Consider the following 14840-nt stretch of genomic DNA (forward strand, 5'->3'; position numbering starts at 1 on the left):
CATAAAATGTCTGATATGTTTGATTATTTTCGACATGAAAATGAAATGATGTAAAATATATCGTACGAGTATACAGTATCACGGCGGAGTGGCATGAATGTACTATGTTTGCTCTAGCCGTCTGTACCGTTTTTGAAAGTTGTTAAACTGAACAGGATATTTACATATAAATTAGCTTATTTTAATTTCCACCAGTCCGTCTCAACCCGCTTAAATTTAATTGCTACTGTAATTAAGGTATGAGAAACAAATTAAAAATGAGTATTTTAGAGTGTATCAATAATCCTTGTGACTTAACGCATCAAACCTTTGCATAACCTTATTTCAAATTGTGTGGCATGCATGTTTCATTTAAGAATAGTTATTTCCAATTGATTGATTGGTGATTGTGAAAATATGTGCATTAGATTGTTAATATTCTTATTTTCCTACTTTTAGTTGATGGTATAGTTTTGAATGATTCATTTTCCATAATGTAAAAACTTAGGAAAGTACTTTCAGCAATTCTGAATTGTAAATCTTAATAATCTCATGTAAATATAGGAAAATTTCAACTTTTCAACTTTTAAATCTTCAAATACTGAACCCTCCTTACCCCTCCCCCCAAAAGGCAAACTTTCCTTGTAGTTATACAGGAGTGTTCCTCTTTTCCACTGTGGAAATGTAAACCAAGCATTTAATGTCTTCGTAATTGTAGAACTTACGCAGGGCACAACAAAAGTGCTATTTGATAGCCCAGGTCTAGTAGAGCAGCCAGTAAAGCTAGCAATGCGTTTTCATCATGAGTTGTCCAATCGGCAAGCAACAGGTGCTGAGATAAAAAGTAAATGTTAGTGGAAAAGGGGGGGTTGATAGATGGTTGATAGGCCTGGATGACTGTTCCAGACGTGCAGATGTTTTAAAATTTTTTTATTTCACCCTTTTTAAGATTCTGTATTCAGCAGTGTAGCATTCATACATGTAAACTAATTAAGTCTTATGACAGGTACAACTTGACCATAGATTCTAAGTTTTTGTGTTTTTGCTCTATTGATTTCTCTGGGAGTCACTGCCCAAGTGTACTGGAACCAGAAGTACAACACAGTGCAGTATTTTACATCTGGGACCAGTGCATAGGGGTTGAAATAACAGCTGGTCAATGGACACTGTCTGGTCAAATAGAGTTTTTGTCCTCTCAAAAGAGATATTTTATAAAATAAACTACAAGTAGACACCTTGTGATTCCCCAAATTGTACCCTGAAAGATGGATTTAAGAACTGGATGGGTGAGTATCTGCAAAGATCGTATCATGAAAACTCTGATTTCTTTCTTTCTGTTCCCTTAATGCTTTTTTTCTGTCTCACTGTCCTATTTTATATCTTCGTGCATATACCAAAGCATATTATGTAATTCCAGATGGAAAACAAATGGCAGTAAGTTTACATGCAAACTAAACAACTGGTTAATGTAGAGAGCTGAAACTAATCTTAAATTCATCGGCATTAATTAAGGGCCAAGTTTCTAAAATTGGTTGTTTCCAAGCTAGAATAGGTTTGGCAGGACAACTTGACTGGCACCAGCTGGATAATTATTTCAAGATAAGTGTAGAAGTTATCACATATACTGGCATGAGGTATTGAAAATAATTTAAAATGCTTACAGGCCCTACTCACTTGTCTCTACCCAGCTCCCCTTCGGTTTTTGTGCAACTTTTCTCGATGCCCTTACCCTACTATCTTGACGCCTAAAACACGAAATTTGTGACTCAGCCAGGTAGACTAAACATTAGGCAGAACCTCTGAAGGTCATAATTAACATTTTTGTAATGTTGCTGTTTGTAGGTATCCATATAATATAGGTACATTGTAAGATACTCAGTCAAAGGTAGAGCACAGATAAACAGTGTCCTTAAAGGGAGGTTGATGAAATATGAGATTTGTGACTCGGGAAATAGAAAATTTCCTTTTGTCCATATTTATCAGTGTCGGTATTCAGTGGATTAATTTTAGAGAAAATATGTGAGCTTTTCTTCGTGACCAAATGTATGGAGGTCTGTTTTAAGCGGGTCTTTGTAGAGCAGGGTTCCACTGTACCTTTTTATGTAGCTTACACCACTTCACAGTAAACATGGAAATGAGGCAGCAGTTTAGTACAGATTAGAACCTTCCTTACTTTAATTTGTGTCAAGTGGTGCTTTCTCTATAAAAGTTGTGTTGTTCTTTGGTGGATTTTAATTTAAAGTTGTAAGTCCCTCGTCTCTTTTAAGCTATTTACCAGAAGCTCTAAAAACATGTAATCACTTGGAGACCACCTGATTGCCATTGTCAGGAAATAAATTAATGACAGAAAGTAAGGAGATTTTTATTATTTTTCATGGGAACGATAAGTGTAGATGCCTTTAAGTTAGCATCTTGAGCTCTTTGCACATGGATTCTGTGTGCCATTCCTGGGATACAAGTTTGTTTTTAACGGTTCAACATCCTTCCAAAAGTCCAGTGGGAAGTGAAAAAAGAAAGAAAATATTGTCACTAAAAGATATTTGTAAGTAATGTGAGGAAAACAAAATATCCCCATGCTGGGAATAAACTTTGTTTTTGTTCAAATTCTCTATATCAACTTGGCCTTGGTGAATCTTCAACGTGATACGAAACTCCTTATGACAGACCATGATATTGAAAAATGATTGTGTTTATTGATATTTCATGTAGTTCCTAGCTAAACTGATAATGTATTTATTTTATTGACTGAATATAGTTTAGTACTGAGAAACATTCTTGGAAATGAAGGGCAAAGGCAAGACGTTTATTAGACTCAGACTGAGTGATGTATAAGTGATTATAGGAAGTCTAATTAATGTCTGATTAACACACTGGTTGCCTGCTCAATATTCCTGGTTGTGGTGGGGGGAGGGGGTCCTCTGAATATAGGTTTCAATGAAGTGAACAAAGCCAACCTTGTTAGGGTTTTGTCTAGTCCCTAGGCCTCATTATTCCGCGCGGCCAATGCGTTTTAGGTCACGTGGTCCGAGCGAAGACGTGAGGCCATTTCCCGACCTTTCGCCTCGGATACGTTACGGAAGTGAATTGACCGAGAAGGCCTGGAAAAGCGCCGTACAGGGACTGGGCAAGTTATGGTTGTGTTTAGGGTTAGGAGGCACTGTTCGTCTTTATCTGTAGTGCCGTGATCTGTATTCTGACCTATGACATGCAATATGTAAAAGAAAAAAATTCTGCCATTGTCTTCCTTCATTAAGATACAGGGAAGGCTGAATAACAGAAGGAGAAAATGTTATGTATGGTAAAATGTATATTGTTCCTTTCAGTTAAGTGCAGAACGTAACATGACAGTTAGGGAGCTTGTTGCTGGAATCTGCCAAGAATACAACTTAACTAATTATCAAGTTCGAACCTTGCCTGAGAAAACGTTGCTTAATCTTGAAGCAAATGCCACTACGGTAGAGAATGCAGAAATAGCCATAGAGGATGTGGACAAAAGGCTTTCAAACTTCCAGCTTGATAATCTCCACACAAGTAAGTTGAAAGACTTCCAAATATATAAGCGATTACATAATTTCTAATCCTTTCTGTATCAATGTTAATGTGGATGAAAATATTTCATGGTTCACACAGGCTCCACAAATAAACTACTTTCTTGCTTTTTCGCGAGAAAAGAAAAGCTTTGAAGGTTCAATCACACCCAAAGTTTCTTTGCAAATTTGGGTGAACTTAGGTGTTGGAAAAGAAAGGAGACACAATTTCTCTGCTCCTCATGAGAAATTGATTCTTGTTGCGTGTTGGCACAATAAATAAATGAATACATGAATAAATAAGTATATAAGTTACTGGCAGTTAGAGTGGTTTTCGTTTGAGTGTCGTAAAACCAAAACCAAAGTAATTACTCTGGCCAATCACATAGGACACAGACAATACATTGAACCAATCAAAACTCGAAGTAATTACATGTGGCTGACGCAAAGCGCGGGAAAATGCATGCGAGCGCGTCACAATTGGCTTTGGTTTTACTTCTGATTGGATGAAAAGGTGGCGCGAATCTTTTAAGCCAATCGCATCGTGTAGAAAGTGCAAAACCAATTACTTTTCGACACTCAAATGAAAACCGCTCTACTAGTACTAATGACTACAGGCAAGGAAGGACATTTATCCACGTGGGAGAGCTAACCAGCGACTCAAAGTGGGATGACTGAGGAGACTACCCTCTCAGTAGGTATGCCCGCCCCCCTCCCCCCTGGTTCACCTGGTTCGGTTTAGACGCCGAACTTTTCATGAGCCCAACCTAATACCAATTAAGGCCGACACAAATTATTTAGACCGGCTGCATTGATTCTGACGCCGATCTTAATTGCAGCTGAACTAAGAGAGAATAGATCATTCTCTCTTAGCTGAACTAAATTCAGAAGGAGAAAAATGCTCACTTCGGTCAAACGGTTTACTACGGCTGAGCCGCGGTTCCAAATTGAAACGGACGTTCCTAATTGACATGAATTGATTCAGACGCCGAACTTTTCATTTACTTAATTCAACGTATTAGGTTCGGCTTATAAAAACGTTCGGCGTCTGAATGGCGCCTAAGTCCTTGAAAAGTAGAATTTGACCTTGGAAGTGCTTGAAGGAAAAGTAGAAACATCAGGGCACCACGGCGAAGGCGGCAAAAAAACTTCACTTAAAGATATTGCCTTCACGTTCTCAGGAATGTTCGCCTACATTTGACAAAGTAAGTGAGTTGGAATAATAGCGATGAAAATTGAAAGAACGCGAATTCACTTTTTAAGCAACATTTTCGCCGCCATTGCCGTCCTCCGATCTAAAGGTCTCTTTCTTAAACTCCCTATTAACGGAACCTAAGAAATATCATATCATGAAAGCTGAGTTGGATTGCAGTATTTCAGACTCATTTCACTGTGTTTGTTATGCTTGATGCTGCAGTTAAAGACGATAGACTGCGTTGTGTGAAAGAGCTGGTTTATGCTGAAGAAGTCTACAACGAATGCTTAAAAAGCCTGTTCGACTTGTATGCTGAACCATTAAGGTAAAAGCTTGTTTTAGTTTGAATGGTTTCCGTAAGTGGTCACTAATTAAGAGGAACAAAACATGGAATCGTAATTTTCCCCTCGCTCCCCTTGCTTGCTGATTCGTACAATCTCGCCAGGTTTTGTTTGATGAAATGGAAAAGTTGTGGTTCTATACAACGAGAAAAGATACTTGAGTTATTTCCATGATTACTTCACCTTGATTTTTTTTGTTTCTATCGGCCATTTTGAAGCAGTGTCTGAGACTGGGTCGGGGTTGTGTCGAATTGCACTATGGGAGTGCTTTGGAGGACGAATTTTGACCCATTATCCTGTGCGACCTCGTAATCCCGTCAAATATAAGAAAAAAGACCCATAGTGCAATTCGACACTACACCAACCCAGCTGTAAGGCTCAAGCCGGATCAGCCCGCTCCGAAGTGCCCTGAATACGTGTACAGTGAGCTATTTGCTTTTGCTTGTATACCTTGGTTTGATGCACTCAGTAGCAGTATTGGTAGTAGTCATGGTCGTGTTTTCTGACAACATTTGACACTTTTTGATATTTCTTTACCGAGTGTCACCTTATCAACTATGGTCGTGTTTATTATGCCAACTCGCCATTGTGTGGAACGAATCCAGTTCGGGTCACCTAATCATTCGGGAGAAAATGATCGGCTTTGGTGAACTCTCTGTGATTAGCACATATGAATGACGGGCTACTTTGTTTTGAAGTATCCACAATGATCACACACTTGGATTTATTTGGCACGAGACGAGTCAGGGAGAGAGAGTCGGATCGTAGTGTCCGCTATTGTCGTCCTACGTAGTCAACTTAAATTAAATTGATTACAAGAGAAGGTTACCATTACAAGATTAATCTTGGCTGAAGCGAAAAGCAAATTCAAAACTTACAATTTGTGTTCCATAAGCGTTAGCCTTCTTCGCATCTTGATGAATGGCACTTCGAAAATGTCGTTACAGGACAAATCCGAGTTACCTTACCTACTTCTTCCCGGGTGGCTAATTTAAGGTGTCCGCGCTTTAATTAAATATTAAAAAACTGAACAAACGGTATAAAATTCAAATCACTCCCTGTGTTAGGCAAAAGATGGTTCTTTAAATTTGAAAAAAAATGGTTTTTAGAGTTATTTCTCTCAAGTATGTGCCTTTTCTCTCGCGCGGTGCGCGGTAGCTCGGCTGTGAATCAGCGGTTGCTATGGCAAACTGCAAATTTGAATAGATTCCCATCGGAAGAAATGCAAAAAAAGCTCAATGAGCAAGTATCACTTTATAGTTAGTAACAATGATTGCCGATGACACAGTCTGCAGGGTATGATTCCTCGCTTGTTTCTCAGCTCTCAGATGTTTCACTGGTGTCTGTCACCTTAGACTTGCTACAAGTCAGTCGACCTCAAGAGTTTCTTAAGGCTGGTTTTCACTAGCGTCGGAGTCGTAATCAGAAGCGTAGAGCTTATAATCTAGTGAAAACAGCGTTGTGTTTCCGCTTACGACTCCGTCGCTTACGTTCCGCTTATGATCTAGTGAAAACCAGATTGTCGGAGTCGAAAGCAGAAGCGGAAGAACTAAACCAATCACAAAGCATGGGAACGTCAATTGTGATTGGTTTATCCTTCCTCTTCTGCTTCCGACCCCGACAATCTGGTTTGCACCAGACCATAAGCGGAACGTAAGCGACGGAGTCGTGAGCGGAGTCAGAAGAAATAGAAACGTTCTGATTCCTCTGACTCCGATGCAGTCGCGCTTTTGACTCCGCTAAAGACTCCGATTTTTTTATTTTCACTAAGCTTTCACTAGGTCATTAGGTGCTCTTACGACTCCGCTTACGACCCCGACTCCGTCGGAGGGGTCAAACACTGGCAAAAGACGAACTGAGCAAAATGTCACGCCGATTTGCTACTGTTTTCTTAAGAAATACAATGATATTAACCCGTAGAAATCTGTTGCTATTTGAACAGGGTACAGTGTCTACAATTAGCACATAATTGTGACAAACATTTATTGTGAAAAAAGGAGACAATGCGTATATAACCAGTGTCCGACAGATAACTAGTTGACCGTATATGAGAGTTGGTGACTCGGGACACAGAAAAGTGTCCGTTGTCCGTATTAGCCTGTGTCCATATTTCGCGGGTTAATTTAGAGAAGATATATGAGCTGTCCGTTATATACGGGTGTCCGTAGAACGGGGTTTCACTGTAGGGGTGACAGTAGACTTTCAAACTGAATTCCTTCGTCAAGACAAGTCGACCTTCGTTGCTCGCTTCGTCGCTTGCTCGGCCGCTTCGCGGCCTTAGAACCTCGCTCCGCTCGCTAAGAAACTCGTGAGGTCGGCTTGTAGCAAGTCTTAATAAATTGTGCTGCCCCTGGTTACCTAAGTTTCACGTCCTTGGCTGTGATATCACTGCATCCTTCTACACTAAAATGCGCGCCGTGTAGGAGGAGCAGTGATTCCTGGTGAAGGGGAATTCGAATGGTTTGTTTGATTCGATTGATTTTAATTTTAACTGGGGTGTTTTGTGTAGGAGTAAGATTAGCCGAGCAGAACATCACACACTGTTTGCCAATTTGAAGCCCATTTGTTCATTGAATGCTTCGCTTTATTCAAAGGTAGGATAGAATAGGATAGAATATTGTCAACTATATTTGATCACACTAACCTAAATCAACATAAGGGCTGGTTTCCAATAGGGACGTACCGAGTAAATTAATTCCGTTTTTTACTTCCCAAATATATCCAAAAGATAGTGAGGGGTTGGACTGTATATCAAATAAAAATTACGGTTTGGGGATTTTGTTAGAAAATCAGTGAAATTGACACTTGAGTAAAATACTTTTTTTTCGTCCTTCTACTTTTTCCCCTCTCAAGCAGTAAATATTACTTTATATGAAGGAAGATCATCGCAGTTAAATACGCAAATTTTGCAGTTGCGAAAAGAAAGCCTGAAAAAAATTCAGGCTTGTACGGGATTCGAATCTTTGACCTCTGCGATACCGGTGCAGTTGCGTATATAACTGCGATGATCTTCCTCCATATAATTCTTCACTCTGCAGTTCACATATGTGATTTCATATATTCATAGCCTCAGTAAATATTACGTTGTGTAAAACCTCTCTTGGTAAAAAAACCGTAAGTTGTCCGGTGTTGTAACTTCTAGCTCATAAGTGTTTGGCCAGTGCTACAGACGAAACTAAACCTGTCAGACCTGTGGTTACAAGCGTGGGTTAGATTACGTTTGCGAAGCAAATTATAAGATGATTCAGTCTGGTTTTCGAACGCTCTATGTATTGATTTTCACTTCTCAAATGAGTGATTTTTTTTTCTTTGCAGATAGACGAAGCCGCAAGCAACTGGAATTCAGCATCTACAGGGATAGGTACCTACTCATATTTTATGTTTACAATTCTTCTTTTCAATGAAATTCATGTTACTCGACTACAGGTTAGCGCAACACATTTTAGCAATCCGTTTGCCACACACATGACTCGCCTTATTTTAAAAATAGGTGCATCAGGATCTGCAAAAGATTTAGCTGCATGGTGAATGCTGACGTGTTTTTTTCCTTTGCTGGACGGAAAATTAATAATATTTACTACTTTCTAAGGATCACTAAGAAAAGAGAAAGCCGTTGGTTTTTGCTTAAAAGAAAGCAAGAAATTATTACTATTTACCTGCCCGCCCTGAAAATGATTTAAATCAAAAATCAAAAAGAGGACAACCCTCTCTTGGTCAAACAAGATGCCCCCGAAGCAATTGCGTGGGTTTGTTGAAAAACTGACTGTCTTTGTTCTATAGAAAAACTGAATATGTAAAGGTGAAAATGCGGTTTTATGCTAAGAAGGTGCTATCCTGAAAAACAGCCGACATTTGGCGACGCCACCACTGGTTAGCCCGCGAAATGACGTCTGAGAAACGACTGCAGAAACTGATGACGTGTCTCAACTCAGATCTGGGTAGTGCTTCTGATTGGTTGAAGCAAATTTCTCTCGCGGCACGACCAATCAGAATCACTACCCAGATCGTAGTAGTGACGCGTCATCAGTAAGATCGGACGACGGCGTTGACAACGAGAACGTCAAAAAAGCAATAGATTTTAAAATAGTCAAAACAACAAATTGCACGTGGATCACGATTTTTTGTACATTTCTTTGCCGTCACTGCACGACTATTGATTGGCTCAGACAAGCTGTCCCATTTTTCTTAAATTGGAAAGTTGGCCTATTTGTAGTCCTATCTGAAACTATCCAAGTTAGTCCTTAATTTAACAGTTTTTAAAAATTAAAGAATAATAGCTTTGCTGACAATATCGGATTAACTACCAGCTACACAGTGTAACACATCTGGTCAAGAGTATTAATTTGTTTGAAAAATCTGATATGTTCTTTGACACAAGCAACACATTAGTTGTACGTGTCGTAACAGACGATTTGGCCAATCACATGCGCGAATTCAGCTTGATCTGCTTGGATCAATCGGCGGCCAACTGCTATGGGATATACGATCTTGACAAAAATCATCTAACTGAGCGTATTATGCAAAGAAGAACTTAGACAAACTTGCTGTTGTGTACTTTCTCTGTTTGAGGAAATATGAGCTGGTTTTACGATCCTCTCTTAACTCTGAAGGCCTAAAACAGATACCGTAAATCCTCTATTTAGCCCCCCCGGGGGGCTTATTTATTTCAAGCCCATTTGATGGGGGGACTTTATAGAGACGGGGGGCTTATTTGAGAGGGGGTGCTTAATTGATTTAAGAACGACGATGGTATCAGTTCTCCATAAAGAACTAGAATACAAAGTGGAAAAGCTCAAGTACAAGACATTTTAGTTTGCAGCCGAGGACTAGGATCAAATCCGATCTTCCATTTGGTAAATAAACCATCCCGGATCAGTCCACACGACGTTTTACAACCGTGATTAATTAATACAGTCTATCATTTATTATTAGTGAAGAATAAATAGGGGAGGGAAGGGGGACTTAATAGAGAGGGAGGGCTTATTAACTTTCTTCCCCTGAAAAGGGGCGGGGGGGGGCTATTTGAGAGGGGGGGCTTAATAGAGGATTTACGGTATTTGTACACAAAATATGGCAGAAGTTTTTCTCATCTCTTATCCCGCCCCTCTTATTTTCAAAAACGGTGAAAGCCCTGACATCAGGCATTTTTCTACAAAGGATGGAGATGTGTTTCTTGTCAGTAATGAAATCTTGTACATTGCAGGTGCAATTTACGCAGAATTTCCATTGTTTTGGGAGAGTTATAACGACTACTTCCTGGCTTACAAGTTTGCAAGAGCGTAAGTTTTCGTATTTTATACTGCAAATGCTCGAATTAGTTATATTAGTGCCTCATGAACTTTAGTCGGTAGGAGGTGCTTATTTCGTACTTCAGATTGCGGGATTAAGGTCTCTGGCTCTGAACCTAACTGACTGAAACACTGGAACGCAGCCAAATTTGTGCGTGCATTTGGTCTTTACTCGAAGCTCTTCCATCTTTAAGTTAGTGTATCACTTCCTCGACCACTATTAGCAGAGGAGACGCGTTTTCATTGTGTAACCGAGTTGATGTCTTCATTCTCCACTTGCTATGTATGTCAAGATTCCGTAGTATATACCATAAATCCTGGCAGCAAGGAGGGAAGATCGTGGGGTCGACGGTTTTTAGTGACAAAATCACGGCCACATTACTAACAGAGATAATAAGTGTGGTTTACAAATAACACTGTCTGGTTTTTCTCCAATAATGACCGCATAAGTCAAAAGCCGGCCCCTCCTTCTCCCTGTTTTACCTACAAGAGTGCGAAGCTGAGCTCACGTACATTCATTCGTAATCCACTTGTAAGTGTGAACTCCTTGACAAAGCATAGGACGGTCAAACAACGAAATTAGTATTGTGGGAGTTAAGAAGTTAGGCCGGGAAAAGGCTTTGACTCAGTGGTCAGGCATAATATGGAAACTATACGGTGAGCCGGATTTCTGTGTTACATGTAATGCGGCTTCAGTGTTATTTAGTGTTACGTCTAGTAGATCCTTTCCATCACCACTGACCACTACAAAATCGTAGGTCAGCGTCTTGTCAAATTAGAGGTACATGTAGTCAGAGTAACCATGATTTATAAAATCTTTCTCTGTCTTTGATATATCCGGCGCACCAGCTGTATAAAATGAAGTTGTGTTAAGTTAAAAAATGCTTTTACTTAGTGAAAAGTAACGTGTCGCGTGCGTGTTGCGCGTTACATACAGTGTTCCCGCGGAAATCGTTCAGCTTTATTTAACTGCAGCTTGGCATGTTTATCAGTGAACAGATGCACTGAGGTTTTTGCCAGAAATGTTGATGAGCTTTTTTTATCTTTTGTTGCTGTGGCTACCACGAAAACAACTTACCCGACCCTAAAGTTATGAACTTTTCTCTTGATTGTAGGTTAATGAGACAAAAACGCGACCATGATAGCGAGTTCATGTCCTTTGTTCATAGCCAGAGGGGATCTCACAGACCACAGTTGGATGCCTTGCTGCTCAAACCGGTACGCTGCAGCTTGTGTTCTGTTTTACGGTTCTCCTAATAGCTGTTAAGCGACTTTTGTATAAAGGAATATTGACGTTTCTAGGTGATCGTTTTCATTTTTGATTTTAGAATGTCACACCGACGATGGGTAAGTGGTTAAGTTGGGTTTATTTGGCAATGAATTTTTGTACTTAAGTTGTTGTTCATACAAACAAGCTGTATTCTGAAAACTGATTAGTCAGTTTACCTGTGCGAATAGTAACATTTTGCCTGTGCGAAGTACAAATTCGTACAAAGTACAAAGGCCTAGGTTTAGGCTGAGAATCGCGATTACCACAATATGTTGCCAATACGAAACCTTAAAATGTTTTTCTTTTTTAGTACGATGTATAGTTAGACCATAAAATAAGATTAGTAAATTATCACACCTATTTATGCTGATGCGATGATTGGCGAAATACAGTTTGATTTTGTAGGAGCTGCGTTCTATATTAGGAAACTAATTTAGGCCTTGAGCCAAGACGAAATATCGCGTGGTTCGTTCTTTGTGTAAATCACAATGCGATCTTGCGGTATCTTTGTAGCTTGGATAGTGTCGATGGCTTTGATAGGGGCGACAGTTTTTTTAAATACTTACGTGATTGATATTCTTGACCCAGCTCCTGAGCTTAGCTTCATAGCTCGGCTATTAAGGCAGGATATGACATATAAGTTTTGGACTCAAATCAACTCCGATACACCCAGGAATTTCGCTACACCTTCCTGCTGACGTACTTTGAGGAAAACTATTTTCCACTTAACAGTTTTGTATTTAATTTGCTTTCAGCGTCTAAAACTCCATCTACTACTCGTATTTTTAATTTGCTAAATTGTCAGTGTACTCCATTATGATAATTATCAATCGTACTTCATAGTATCTGATTGTTAAAGATCAATTGGTTTATATCCCAACTACAATTTTCTTATCTACTCATGATCATGAAGGGAGAAGATATTTTAGAAATGTCGAAATATTGTGATTCAGATCTTACGTCCTGCTTTGTTTCCAATTAAGGTAAATTCGTTATAAGTCACAGTTCATTTGGCAACAACTTGTTTTTGTTAAAAAAGACGTACAAAAAGAATTTGTGAGTTTATCTTCGTGATATGCGAAATTGGAGAGTCTTTTGTCAACTCAATGGTAACAATTTTCGTGCATGGTCACGTTATTTCTCTGTAAGAAAAGACACTAAAGACCGTTATTTTAAAGCAATGTAAAACGTTATTTCCTTTTCAATCAAACGTCATAATTCGTGATTACCCCGCTCAATTTATATCTTTGTAGTTTCTCAAAATAGCCGGCGAGTAACCAAAGCACAACGTTTTTCAGTCGTGATCAGATTTTGCTTATTGGTAATAATTTTACCACAGGAAAGTTTGAATTTGCAACAAAGCTATCTAATAATTTTTTATGTGATGGCCTGGTGTTATTTTGCGGTTTGAGCTCATCTTATGAGGCGATTTTAATCAATTTTTCTTGTCACAGTGATAATCAATAGACCGAGTCATGTTAATAGTTTCTGAAGTTATACACTGCAAACAAAGTGCCGCAGACACAAAAGAAGTTGAAAAGTAATTATTGTTTATAAAAATTGTTTTTTAATTTCTAAAACGGACTTAATATTATCTTAGTTGGTTACGCCTAGACAGTCAAGGTATGAGCATTTAGAAATGTGGGACTGTTTACAAATTCTGTGTCCACTAATTTTTAGAAATGAGCCACATTTGGCATCCGGGCATATTTTGTGGCTCTTTAAGTCTTTGTGCGGTTTGGCTAAACGTATTTGTGCACGAGAGCACGGTTGTGGAAAAACAGAAATCTCCGGTCTCTTTTGAAGTTAACCTTAATTACAGCAGTGCTATTAATAATTGCGGGCCATTGTGTTTTATTGTTTCTTTTCGTTTTGACTTATTTTTATTGGAGACATTGTTATTATTCAAATGCCTCACTCAGAAAAAGAGAAGTGCTTTTCAGTAGAAAAATATGGAAGAAATGCAATAAAATTGGAGCGTTACGTTTTTTTTATTAATGGTACTCGTTGTTAACGTAACAGAAGCCTTAATATGTGCAGATAATGTTTTAAAATTGACCAAATGTGGTAAAACTGACAAATAGACCATCATATTTATGAAAAAGTGCAATATTTTTCTCCTGAATAGTCCGCACACTTGATTTCATCCTTGTGAAGCATAGTTTAATTTTGTAAATTATAGATACTGTGTCTAATTTAGCATAGCCTTTTAGATGAAATATGATCCACGCAGATTTTACTGGTTTGCATTAAGTTATGTTTTTGTTTTCTTAGAGTTAAAGTTAAGTTAAAAGTAAAAGTGTGACGCGATAGATAAATACATAAACCGCGATGAGTAAACGACGTAAATAAAAAGTAAATAAAATAGAAATAGAAATACACTACATTACTCGTAGGATAAAATTCTTTAATTAGTTTAAACGCTTCAGAGAAAGTCGTCACCAATCGCTTTCCAAATTTGCTGTTCAGCAAGTAGTCAGTTGTTCAACGAAAGCCACTGAGCAGTAATAATAAATATGAAGAAGGCTAAAAGTATCACAAATATTTCGCATTAATTTTATTAAGTAAGAAAATTTATTATAGCTTTCAAGATATAACGCGCAGCGCAGCATTTAGTTCAAATATCCTCCTGGGTGCTGTAAGTGCTAACGTAGCAGAGTGTTTGTCGTGTTTTTTTTTTTTTCACTAAAAAGCGGATACGAAAGTTGGTATAATTCCGCGGTTTTAGGCAAGCGATTAAATAATTACATTTGAAAAAATATTGTGGCGCACAGCACACTTTGGTATAGATAAATTTAATTCCAAGTAAGAGTGCGTTGAGCGAATAGTTTATCTCTGCTTCACAAAGGAAACTGAGTTTCTTGTGAGACGCATGAGTGCTCCCGACACTTGGCGTTTTAGCAATGATATTATATGAAAAATATTAGACATCAGTCGTTAAAACTTTATGGTGTCAGGTCTGTCAAGAGCAATATGTAGTGCGGCTTCCACTGCTTGTTGGTAATTAATTACATTTTGCTGTAAAGAGCATGAAATAAGTGGCTGAGAAAGCCTCTTGTCATCTTGCTCCGGGAAAGTTTTTGTTACGTGGCTGGTTTGGTGTAAGATAATGGAACCCAGACTCAGCTCCAATTGAGGAACTGAGGAAGATGTTATGCTCATGATGTCACAAGCGCGCGTGGGACAGAAAAAAGTCTGAGTTCCGGTAGCGATTTGAACCCATTTCCTTCCACAAACACC

The 14840-nt window shown here is 38.7% G+C and overlaps 1 protein-coding gene across 3 annotated transcripts in view; it reads left to right on the forward strand.

Moving 5' to 3' along the window:
* Window positions 1-14840, forward strand: part of LOC140923550 (uncharacterized) — a 64804-nt gene that overhangs the window by 17311 nt on the left and 32653 nt on the right. For 2 of the 3 annotated variants that reach the window (XM_073373634.1, XM_073373627.1), the window contains exons 4-9: window positions 3303-3510; window positions 4924-5026; window positions 7552-7636; window positions 8358-8403; window positions 10246-10321; window positions 11446-11548. In XM_073373634.1, the coding sequence (XP_073229735.1) occupies window positions 3303-3510; window positions 4924-5026; window positions 7552-7636; window positions 8358-8403; window positions 10246-10321; window positions 11446-11548 (621 nt within the window). Of the gene's footprint in view, window positions 1-3302; window positions 3511-4923; window positions 5027-7551; window positions 7637-8357; window positions 8404-10245; window positions 10322-10958; window positions 10988-11445; window positions 11549-14840 lie in introns of those variants that run through there. The other variant, XM_073373649.1, reaches the window with a different exon arrangement.

The sequence above is a fragment of the Porites lutea genome, chromosome 1 (genome assembly GCF_958299795.1).
Source record: "Porites lutea chromosome 1, jaPorLute2.1, whole genome shotgun sequence".
NCBI lineage: Eukaryota > Metazoa > Cnidaria > Anthozoa > Scleractinia > Poritidae > Porites > Porites lutea.